This window comes from Fulmarus glacialis, unplaced genomic scaffold, assembly GCF_000690835.1.
Source record: "Fulmarus glacialis isolate BGI_N327 unplaced genomic scaffold, ASM69083v1 scaffold184, whole genome shotgun sequence".
Classification (NCBI taxonomy): Eukaryota; Metazoa; Chordata; class Aves; order Procellariiformes; family Procellariidae; genus Fulmarus; species Fulmarus glacialis.
Window position 1 is genome coordinate 3,065 of NW_009209718.1, and position 11,557 is coordinate 14,621.

At 48.3% G+C, this 11,557-nt stretch overlaps 1 protein-coding gene and 1 pseudogene across 1 annotated transcript; both read right to left on the bottom strand.

Moving 5' to 3' along the window:
- Nucleotides 1–304: 304 nt before the first annotated feature.
- Nucleotides 305–3,360, bottom strand: LOC104076140 (olfactory receptor 10K2-like). Its single transcript, XM_009576905.1, has 3 exons — nt 3,322–3,360; nt 982–1,194; nt 305–781 (listed from the first exon to the last, which is right to left on the bottom strand). The coding sequence occupies exons 1-3, from the start codon at nt 3,358–3,360 to the stop codon at nt 305–307; spliced, it is 729 nt and encodes a 242-aa protein (XP_009575200.1).
- A 4,408-nt stretch (nt 3,361–7,768) lies between these two features.
- On the bottom strand, nt 7,769–8,525 carry LOC104076141 (annotated as a pseudogene).
- Nucleotides 8,526–11,557: the final 3,032 nt, after the last annotated feature.

Consider the following 11,557-nt stretch of genomic DNA (forward strand, 5'->3'; position numbering starts at 1 on the left):
TTTTATTTAGTAAATGGCTCATATGAAAAAGTTGTACCTAAGAAACTACTATCACTGGAGTGAAAATTTGGGTTTCCAAATTTTAAAAAAATTACATTTCACTGTTCATGTTTCCAGTCTCACTGGGATTAGAATTTGTTGATTTTTAATGTCAGGTTCTTAGCAGCCATGATGAGCTGTCATGTCATTCCTGAAAGCTTCTCTGTGAGCAAAAGAGGATGTATGGAAAAGGGGTGATGTTTTTTTGGAAGTGAAAGATGTTGGCTGAAAATACCCAGTCAGGAAGCAGCTCATCTTAACCTCTTCACTGGAAAACTTTCTGAGATAGTATGTTTTTCCTGATTGCTTTTTGAAGAGCCACTTTGACATCCTTGTTCCTTAGGCTGTAAATCATAGGGTTGAGCAGGGGAGTGAGGATGGTATAAGCGACAGAAATCAATGCATCCTGATCTGATGAGTTGGAGTTGGGTCTCAAGTAGATGAAGGAGGCACAGCCATAATGAATAACCACTACTATCAGGTGAGCACTGCAGGTGGAGAAGGCTTTGTGCCTCCCTGTGGCTGAAGGGATCTGCAAGATGGCCAAGACAATGAAGAGGTATGAAATGAGGATCAGCATCAGTGGGATCGTAAGGACAGAGATACCCAGTGTGAAGATAATGGCCTTCCTGAAGGTTGTGTGAGTAAAGGCCACTCGGAGGACTGGGGAGATTTCACAGAAGAAATGGTTGAGTTTCCTGGATGCCTGGAAGGGCAGGCAAAATATCAAGGGGGTAACCACCTGGGCAAGCAGCAAGCCGCTCAGAGCAGAAGCAGCCACCAGCTGAGCACATGCTCGCCAAGTCATGATGCTGTTGTAATGCAGGGGGTGGCAGATGGCAACACAGCGGCCACTCGGAGGACTGGGGAGATTTCACAGAAGAAATGGTTGAGTTTCCTGGATGCCTGGAAGGGCAGGCAAAATATCAAGGGGGTAACCACCTGGGCAAGCAGCAAGCCGCTCAGAGCAGAAGCAGCCACCAGCTGAGCACATGCTCGCCAAGTCATGATGCTGTTGTAATGCAGGGGGTGGCAGATGGCAACACAGCGGTCGTAGCCCATGGCTGCCAGGAGGAAGGAGTGGGAGCACCCCAAGAAAAGGAAGGGTACAGGAGCAAAAACACCACAAGGAGCAGCTTCTGCAGTTTTGCAAGACTGGAGAAACCCAGGAAGATGAAGTCTGTGGCCAGGGTTTGGTTGTTGTTCCCCATGGAAACTAAAGGTTTTCTCTGGATGTCAGGCAGTAAGAAAAACAGCACCCGGGTCACAGAAAGTACAAGGTGGCCTGCTGCTGTGACAAAGAGAATTTACTTGAGCACCCCTCACAAAAACCCTTTCCTGGCCTCTGTGCTCACAGTGTTGGTTGTCCTCCCGGGGCAACGATGGTGTTGTGCATTGGCTTGGGACACACAATGGCTGGTGGGTGCCGTGGGCAGCTCCTGGCCTTCCTGCAGCTCCTGAGAGCACATGGGTGGCTCAAGGACACATGGCTCCTTCTTTCATGTGATCTGGGGAGCTGTGATGGCACAGTGGCTGGAGCTCACCTAGAAAGCACTGTCCCCTTTGGGGAAGTTCCGTTTCTCATCTTCACAGTGGAGAAAGTGGCATCACCTACCTACGTGCAAGCGCGCTGCAGGCAATCACTGCAAGGGCAGGAAAGTTACAGGCTGGAGATGGAGGGGTGGAGGAGGGTCTGCAAAGACTTTCTTGTAAGCTGTGATTTTGGGAAAGTGGCTGAAAGACCTCCTGTGACCTGCAAGAGAGGAAACACCATTTCAGAGCCTCTCACTCATACAAGGAGAGTGTCAGCTCTCAGTGACATGTGCAGAGCTGTATAAGCTGAAGCGCTGGAGCCACTGGCAATGCTATGCTGAGTTGATGGAGAAGAAAAGCAGGTAAAATAGGGTTTGAGCAGCACAGTTAACTCCCACTGCAAACCCATGGAAATCCTTGATCCTGAGGAGGGGTTATTCCAGCAAAGGGAGCATGTGTGAACAACTGCCGGTGCTGCAGTAGTTTCCAAGAGGAGACACGTGGGGAAGAGTCTTAGCTCTCCCCAGGAACGAGGGAGCCGTTTGTCCTGGGATGGCACGTTTTCTTCCTCACACAAAGGGCAGTGATGCAAAGGGGTCTTCTATGAATCAGACTCAGACCTTCTTCCTTCTGCAAGGGCTGATGCATGCCAGGATGGCAGGGCTGAGGCCAGGGTCCTGCTACAGGACCTCTCCCTCTCCTCCCCTCTAGTCCCCAGCACTGGAAAATAAGGATGCAGAAAAGAAATCTGTGGAGGCAGGGGAAAAATGAGCCAGAAACTATACCTGCACTGGCCAGAAGGATAGTCAGGTGTGGAGCAGGCTTGCAGCCCTTTGTGTACTTGTGGCTGGAGGCATCAGCAGACTCTCTGAGACCTAGCCCTCCTGTCCCTTTGGGCAAGGGAACAGCAGCTACCAGCTCTTATGGAGAGGGTGGTGCGTATTCATTAATCCACCCAAGGACTGCTACGTCCACACTCAGTGAGAGGCATTATTAATTGGTTGCAATGGGCATAATTAAGAGCTGATCTATTTCTCTTAAGCATGTCAAAAATACCATTGGCAATTCTCAGTAACGGATGTGTGCTGAACTCAAGACTCAAGGATTTTTCCTAAGCAATAACTAGGATCAATCAGGCACTTTTAGTTATTTATTCCTTGCAGAGACTGAGCAAGGAAGAAATTCTTGTCCTGATACCATTTCCCGCTGCAGACAAAGTCTCCATCTGCCTTGAACTCAGCGGGCTTGTGGCACCCTCTGCTGCTAGCCTTTGCCCACCCTGTGGGAAGGGACAGTCAGGCTCAGGTGTTTTTGGAGGGATTGGTTTTGTGGCTATATCCCAAATCTTATAAAAGTATCATAAAGTCATAGACTATCCTGAGTTGCAAGGAACTCATGAGGATCATCGAGTTCAACTCCTGACTCCGCACAGGGCAACCTAAAGTTTAAACCATCTATCTAAGAGAATTGTCCAAACACTTCTTGAACACGAACAGGCTTGGGGCCATGACCACTTCCCTGGGGAGCTTGTTCCAGTGCTTGACCACACTCTCAGTGAAGAACTTTTTCATAATATCCAATCTGAACTTTCCCTGATGCAGCGTTAAGCTACTCCCTCTGTGTCACCAGACACCAGAGAGAAGAAATCAGCTCCTCTCTCTCTATGTCCCTCATGAGGAAGTTGTAGACAGCAGTGAGGACACCCCTCAGTCTCCTCCTTTCTAAGCTGAACAAACTTGCTATTCTCACCTGCTCCTCATAAGTCATGCCCTCTATTCCTTTCACCATCTCTGTTGCCCTCCTTTGGACACATTCTAATATTTTTATATCCTTCTTATATTGTAGAGCCCAAAACTGCAAACAGTACTTGAGGCGAAGCCACATCAATGCTGAGTATAGCGGGCCAATCACTTCTTTCAACTGGTTAGCTATACTGTGCTTAATGCACTCCAGGACATGGTTTGCCCTTTTGGCCACTGGAGCACATTGTTGACTCATATTGAGCTTACCATCAATCAAAACCAACCAGATCCCTTTCTACAGGGCTGCACACCAGCGTGGTGTCCCCCAATCTATATGTACCTCTAGTATTATACCAGCCCGGGTGCAGAATCCAGCATTTACCCTTGTTGAATGTCATTTGGCTGGTGATTGCCTCTAATCTATCAAGATCTCTCTATAAGGCCTCTCTACCATCAAGAGAATCAATGGCTCTTCCTATTTCAGTATTGTTGGTGAACTTACTCAGTATGCACTCTGCTCACATGTCTAGGTCATTGATAAAGCCAATGAAGAGAACTAGCCCTAAAATTAAGCCCTGGGGAACACCACTAGTGACTGGCTGCCAGCCAGGTATTACTCCATTTACTACAACTCTTTGAGCCCAACCCTTCAGCCAACTGTTCACCATCGCATATATTGCTGCATGGGGTTGTTCCTCCCAGGGGCAGGAATTTGCACTTCCCCTTGTTGAACTTCATGAAGGTTCCTGTCAGGTCATTTCTCCAGCCTGTCCAGGTCCTTCTGGATGGTAGCATGGCCCTCTGGCATATCAGCTGCTCCTCCCAGTCTTGTATCATCAGCAAACTTGCTGAGGGTATACTCTGCCCAACCATCCAGATCGTTAATGAAAATGTTAAACAGGACTGAACCCAGTATAGACCCCTGGTGTACACTGCAAATTACTCCACACCTGGAGTACTGTGTCCAGTGCTGGGCTCCCCAGTGTGAGAGAGACATGGACACACTGGATTAAGGGACTGGAGCGTCTCTCCTATGAGGAGCTGAGAGAGCTGGGATGGTTTAGCCTAGAGAAGAGAAGGCTCAGAGAAGTACAAAAGGAGGGTGCAAGTAAGACTGAGTCAAGCTCTTTTCAGTGGTACCCAGTGACAGGACCAGAAGCAATGGGCACAAACTGAAACACAGGAGGCTCCCTCTGAACGTAACGGAACACTTTTTGATAAGGCACACATACAGTGCCACGAGCACTGGCACAGATTGCCCAGAGAGGTTGTGGAGTCTCCCTTCCTGGAGATATTCAGAAATCATCTGGACATGGTCCTGGACCACCAGCTCTAGGTCACCCTGCTTGAGCAAGGGAGTTGGACCAGATGAACTCTTCCAACTGCAACCATTCTGTGACTCCGTAATTCTGTGAAAATGGGAAAGAGGGGCACCACCTTTTCTCTCCTCAGCAGGCTTTGTGATACATTTGCTGTATATCAGGAGGTGTGGTTCAAACACTAAAGCGAGTCTGACAACAGGTTATAAATCAAACTTTATTTAGGCAGTAAGAAAAATGAGCAATAACACACACACATAGTGACTCACCCGATCACCGAAAGCAAACACAGGATTGTAAGTGATGCCATGGCTCCAGTGGACTATCAGGGACACTTAGCATCTGGCTCATCTGGCAGCAACAGCCAATCATGCAAATGCCTTTTGAATGTGGGCAAGAGTCATGCCACGCCTTGGCTCCACCAAAGGTAGTGTGATTTGAAAGAATCATGCCTTACACGGCAGTAGTGTACCTTACGTGTCATTTCAGATGACGTGTGTGGCATCTTGCCTACATGCCAATGTTGGTCAAAGGGCAGGCTGTCAAGAGGACTCCAGCCCACCCTCCTGCTCACAGAATATGTGGCCGGAGCCAGTCACTCAGGGCTTGATCCAATCTGGGACTTGAAAACCTCCAAGAATGGACAGTGGATTATATCTCTTGGTAGCCACTTCCTGTGCTTGACTGTCATCATGAGGAAAAATATTTCCTTTATCTCCTGTGGAAAGTTTTCTTGTGTAAATCTCTTGTCCTCTCTTCATGCACCACTGTGACACTGGCTGGAGGAGATGGCGAAAGGAAAAAATTCCTCTTCTCCATTCCCCTATACTAAAAAGGAGCTCCAGAGAGGCTAGGCTAGTAGAGCAGACAATAACTATGCCTCATGGTTTCAGTTGGTGGCCATTCTTCCTTAAAACTGGAAGCTTCCTGGAAGTTCCAGCCTTTTGGACAAGGTAATTTTCTTCTCAGTTTCATGTCCAACTGTCTCCTCTTATGAAATACATTTAAATTCTTTCTAATTTTCACAAGGAGAAGAAATCTCAGCAGTGCACAAGGATTAAGTCACCACTTGAGAGAACTTGACCCATACTAATCTATGGGGTTTCATCCACAGCTATTGAGAGACCACAGAGGGTCATCCTGAACAGGTAACACTCTGCCTGGAGGCCAATAGCAAGTGGAGTACTGCAAGAGTGTGTCCTGGGAGGCGTCCTTCTCAACAGGTTTATTAATGACCTGGAAGAGCTTACGGAGCACAGTCTTGTTGAATTTGCAGATGACACAAAACTGGGGGAGGGTGGGCAACGTAAACACTTGACAGCTGCCACCCCAAGGGACCTCAACAGGTTGGGGGAGTGCTACCCCAGAAATGTGCTGAATTGAAGAAAACAGAAATGCCAGTTCCTGCCCCTGGGGCGGACTGACACAGGCAACAGTACAGGTTGGGGAGCAGCTCTGCAGAAAGACCTGGGGGTCTTGGTGGATGGCAAGCTGCACATGAGCGCTGTCAGTCAAGAAAGCCAAAAGCATCCTGGGCTGTATGAACAGGAGCATAGCCAGAAGATCGGGGAAAGAGCTTACCCCTCTCTCCTCAATACTTGTTAGACCACCTATACAATACTGTGTCCAGCTTTGCTCCCCCATCCCCCGTCCCCGGTCCCAATGAAGGAAAGACATTGATCAGCTGGACCAAGTTCAGCGGAGACCTATTAGATGGTTAGGGTGGGGGCAGGCTGGAGCAACTGAGGGAGTGAGTTTGTTCAGCCTGGAAAAGAGAATAATACATCAGGACACTTCATAGCAGCTTCCCAGTACCTATCAGGTGATTAATAAGATGCTAAAATCTTCACTATGGTGCATAGTTGAAGGATGAGGGACAGTCTGAAAAGCTGAAAGAAGGGTCATTCAGACTGGTGTTATCACCAGTCACCCTATGGAGAAATCTTTTCACTGTGCACTGTACCAGGTTGCCATCCCTATCCTTGGAGGTATTCAAATCTTCTTCCACTCTGCCTGTGGTCTCCTCCCATTGACAAAAACAGTCATGCTCTTGCAGGAGTAAAGTAAGAGATCTAGGGAACTAGCACAGACTCTGAATCCCCTGGGACTTCTCTTCCCTATGGGAAAGGAGAAGTGTCTTTCATAAGCTCCACACTTCTTTTTCCACCCTCAGCCTTTGCAGTTTCATGTGTCTGGCCTTTACTATGATCACATTTGCACTGGAAGCCCACAAAATTCCTGGCACTCCTAACATCAGTCTGGCGTCCATCCCAAACCTGAAGCCCAACCAACCACAGAGGCATCAGTCATCCAGTGCCCCAGCTGTGCTGCCTAGGGCAAGCTTTGTGCATTAACACTATGGGTGAGTGGGCCTCTACTGCCTAAGGGTGATATTAATCACTCTCCGGCCTACCTTCCCCATGCTGCTGGGTCCCTGCTGCCTCCTCTGGGATTGGAGAGTCCTCCTTTCCCTGTGGATACCTCAGTTCAGCACTTTACCTTTGGGTGACTCCACCTTTGGTGCTCTCTCAATTTGTGGGGCTCCAGTCACTGCCTACCCCAGTCACACGCTGTCCCTGGAGAACTCTTGGGCTTTCCAGGCAGCTCCAGTTTCCCTTCAAGAATGACATCATCTGCCAAGTCCAATATGGCACAGCCCCAAGTATCAAACTCAGTGACCAGTCATTGCCTCCACTGTAACTAGATACTGATGGGTGAGTTTGAAATCCAGTCCTCAGTTGCCAACAGATAACAATGTGACTGACACGTTTTTGCTCCTGCAGCCATGCAGAATCCTGAGCAACGTCCTCCTGGGGATGCAATCGCTCATGCCTACTCCTGGCACCAGCATTGGAAGACAAGCCCATGGCGCAGAGGAGATCCCATTTTGTAACAGAAATGCTGTGAGGGATTCAGCTCTGACCCAGTGTTTGACACCTTCATACAGACTCCAGGTGACAGAGATGAAGTTCATGCCTCAGTAGAAGTGGGAAGAATCCAAACATTTCTGTAGTCACATTCTAAAAAGAAATTATAAAGATGATAATAATAACAACAACAACAACAACAACAACAACAAAAGGTCAAGACTGGTATGGGAGACATTTCTGGAAAGAGATGGGAAGCTTATCACTACTAAAAAGGTGTTAATAAAATCAGTTTCCTCAGGGCATCCTTGAGCTCCTGGTTCCTCATCCTGTAGATGAAGGAGTTCACTGGTGGAGGCACAACCGAGTACAGAACAGCCATCACCAGATCCAGGGATGGGAAGGGGATGGAGGGGGGCTAAGCAAACATGCTTAGCAGTTTGCTGACAAACAGGGAGATCACAGCCAGGTGAGGGAGGAACCTGGAAAAGGCTTTGTGCTGTCCCTGCTCAGAGGGGATCCTCAGCATGGCCCTGAAGATCTGCACTTAGGAGAAAAGAATTAAAAGAAGACACCCAAATGCTAAACACAGACTAACCACAAAGACCCCAACTTCCCTGAGGTACGAGTGTGAGCAGGAGAGCTTGAGGATCTGGGGGACTTCACAGAAGAACTGGTCTACAGTATTGCCTTGGCAGAGCGGTAATGAAAATTATTGTCAGTGTGAGCAGAGCATTGAGAAAACTACTGCCCCAGGCAACTGCTGCCACTTTGAAACAAGCTCCTCTGCTCAGGAGGGTCCCATAGTGCAGGGTTTTGCAGATAGCAGTGAAGCGGTCGTAAGCCATGACGGTGAGGAGATAAAACTCTGAGGACATCAAACAGACAAACAGAAAGATCTGGGCAGCACATCCTGCATAGGAAGTGGCCCTGGTATCCAAAAGGGAACTGGCCATGGATTTGGGGAAAGTGGTGAAGATGGAGCCCAGGTCGATGAGGGAGAGGTTGAGGAAGAAGAAGTACATGGGGGTGTGGAGGTGGTGGTCGCAGGCTGAGGCAGTGATTGATGAGCTCGTTGCCCAGGAGGACAGCCAGGTAGATGCCCAGGAAGAGCCAGAAGTGCAAAAGCTGCAGCTCCTGAGTGTCTGCGAATGCCAGGAGGAGGAACTCAGTGATAGAGCTGGCATTGGACATTTGGTCCTTCGGGGACTCGGGTGCTGTTGAAGGAGGAAAAGAGATGGACATGTCAGGGCAGGCTTCTCTGAGGAAAATCTGTTCTGTTTCTCAGTGAAACCTCCCACATTGCCTCCCTCTGTCTCAAGAGGACCTTCATGCTTCTGCCTCCATTCAGTTCTGATTTCTTCTGGCTCAGTGTGCCATGAAGAGTAGGGGTCTCAGCCCAATGGGCTCCCCAGTAGTCAGACTTGCCCAAAAGCAGCTGGTAAACACAAGTGGCAAAAGCCCTGTAGATCGAGGGAGTCACTGAGGAGGGACCCCCTGGGCTGAGTGCAGGAGCCTGGATGCAGTGACCTTGTGGCAACAGTCTCCATGTCCTGCAGGGAGAAATTACATTAGCAATTGGGCCACTTGCCTCAGGAAAAGTGCCCTGGGAGGGATTTACCTTTTCTGGTTTTACCGTTCTGAACACAGGTGACTGGGTCTGAATCAGACTTTCACTATGTTCACATCCTTCCTCACGTGACAGGCACCCATCATGGAGGAAGGCTGCGCAGCATCTTCCTGCTCTGTGCTCCAGAGGATGGGCTGTAGAACAAGGGCTTAGCAATACGATTCCTTCATTTTTAGATGCCCTTGTCACATTGGGGGCACATTCACTGCAGGGGTAGAAATCCTCAGCTTTTGGATTGCTCTCAGCATGAACACTAGTGAGTCCTGAAAGACAAAAGTGTTCCTGGTGTCTTAGTTCTGAGTCAGGGGAGCTGGTCACTCCATGTCTTGTTCCCAGCTACCCCGTCCTGCCTTTCTGAGCTGGAGGATGATCGCACTCAGAAGTTACTCTGAGAAAGGAACTGTACAGAGCAGGGGTTTCCAGATCCAAAGTGCAGATCTCCAAACTTCTCTCTCTCTTGTTCTCAGCTCAGAGCATGCATAGAGTGACACAGAGGTTGTGGTTCCTCATGCAGGTGACCAGACCAAGCACTCTGGGGTGTTGTGTCCTTACCAGAGTGAAGTCTCAACACCTCTCTAATCCCGGGCATGCAAGGCTCGTTTCATATGCTCACATACCCATGCTGGAAAAAGCCCAGCAGCATTTCTATGGTCTCAGTATCACAATGGCTGCACTGTCAGGCTCCTAGATATCACAAAGATGCTGTGGGAGAGCTGTGTCCTTGTGGAGAACAGCTTCTCATGACCCTGGCAGGGAAGCACTCAAGCTTCCTGAAGTGTTATGGCTTTCAGAGAGAGTACACTTATTTCCCAAACTCCGTCGACTACACTGCCCCAATGAGCACAGGTCAGAAGACAGGGAGACAGCTGAAGATGAGTTTTTCTGAAGGGACATTCCCCAACCCCACGCACTGAATTCCTGTGGTCCCAGAAGTCAGAGTGGGGCAGGGACACTTAATTCCCATGGAGACACATCTGTGGAAGGATGTTCAGGATCAGTGTTTGAACTGCAGCTGAAACTCCCATCCCTAGATAGCGTGCAAACAATAGCAAAAACAGCAGCATGGACAGATGTAGAAACATGGGGAAATACCATGATGCTCATGCTGAATAAGGCAAAGAGGCAGAGAAACACTTTGGAGAGCCGTTACCCAGCTGTGCACATTCTCCCAACATCAACATTCCTGGCCAGTCACTCTAGGCCGCTCTGTCATCCATGAGAAAAGGAGACACGCACCTCCCCTGATGCATCTCCAACTGCCTCGAGCTGTTTGTCCATGTAGCTGTTTCTCTGTCTTTTCCCACCCCAACCTGTGTACACTCAGCTATGCCCTGCAGAAACCTACCAGCAGCAGGGCACTCACTGGGGCGTCTTGGTGTTTGATGGTATTGTGGTTTTACCCTAGCCAGCAACTAACCACCACACAGCCACTGTTTCACTCCCCCCTCCCCGGTGGGATGGGGGAGAGAATCGGGAGGGTAAAAGCGAGAAAACTGCTGGGTTGAGATAAAGACAGTTTAATAACTGAAATAAAATAAAGTAAAATAGTAGTAGTAGTAATAATAATAATAGAATATAGAAAACAAGTGATGCGCGATGCAATTGCTCATCACCTGCCAAGCAATGCCCAGCCAGTCCCTCAGCAGTGATCGCTCCTCCCCAGCCCCACACACAGTTTATATACTGAGCATGATGTCATATGGTATGAAATACCCCATTGGCCAGTTAGATTAGCTGTCCTGGCTATGCTTCCTCCCAGCTTCTTGTGCCCCTGGCTGAGCATGGGAAGCTGAAAAGTCCTTGACTGTGGTAAACACTACTTAGCAACAACTAAAAACATCAGTGTATTATCAACATTCTTCTCATACTAAATCCAAAACACAGCACTATATCAGCTACTAGGAAGAAAATTAACTCTATCCCAGCCAAAACCAGGATAGTATCAACCCTTTATTCTATACCATCTATGTCATACCCAGGTCTCACATTTTCCAATATATTCCAATTAATCACCACTACTTTTCCTGACTTTTGATATATACACACAGATATCATTCCCTTAGTCTATGGGCCATCCCTCTAAAATGTCCGTTGAGTTCATTTAGTCCACAAGTTTGGCCTCCATCTGCCCCCAGTCTTTCAGGGAGGAGAGATGGTGTGTGGTGTTGGATTTTTGCATGCTGAAGCCAATTCTGATTCCATCACTGCTGCACTTGTCCAGTTCTATCATTGTTGCACTTTGCTCGGTTTCATCAGAGTTCATCCTTCATTAATCTGGATGATTCTTACTGCAATACCGTTGATATGACATACAGCAACCACAGAAGTGTATTATATAGCAGTTAACATCAAACAATTCAGTTCATTGGTTATTTTCACCCAAAATCAAATCCCCTTGAGGTACACACCGGACTTCCCCATCCTTTC

Bases quoted from the DNA above. Each gene is read 5' to 3' on its own strand.
- LOC104076140 (XM_009576905.1), bottom strand. From the start codon at position 3,360: ATGGTGAAAGGAATAGAGGGCATGACTTATGAGGAGCAG. The intron at 1,195-3,321 runs GTGAGAATAGCA...GGGTTTCTCCAG, and splicing joins GCATGACTTATGAGGAGCAG to TCTTGCAAAACTGCAGAAGC. The intron at 782-981 runs GTGGTTACCCCC...CTGCTTGCCCAG, and splicing joins GCGGCTTGCTGCTTGCCCAG to GTGGTTACCCCCTTGATATT.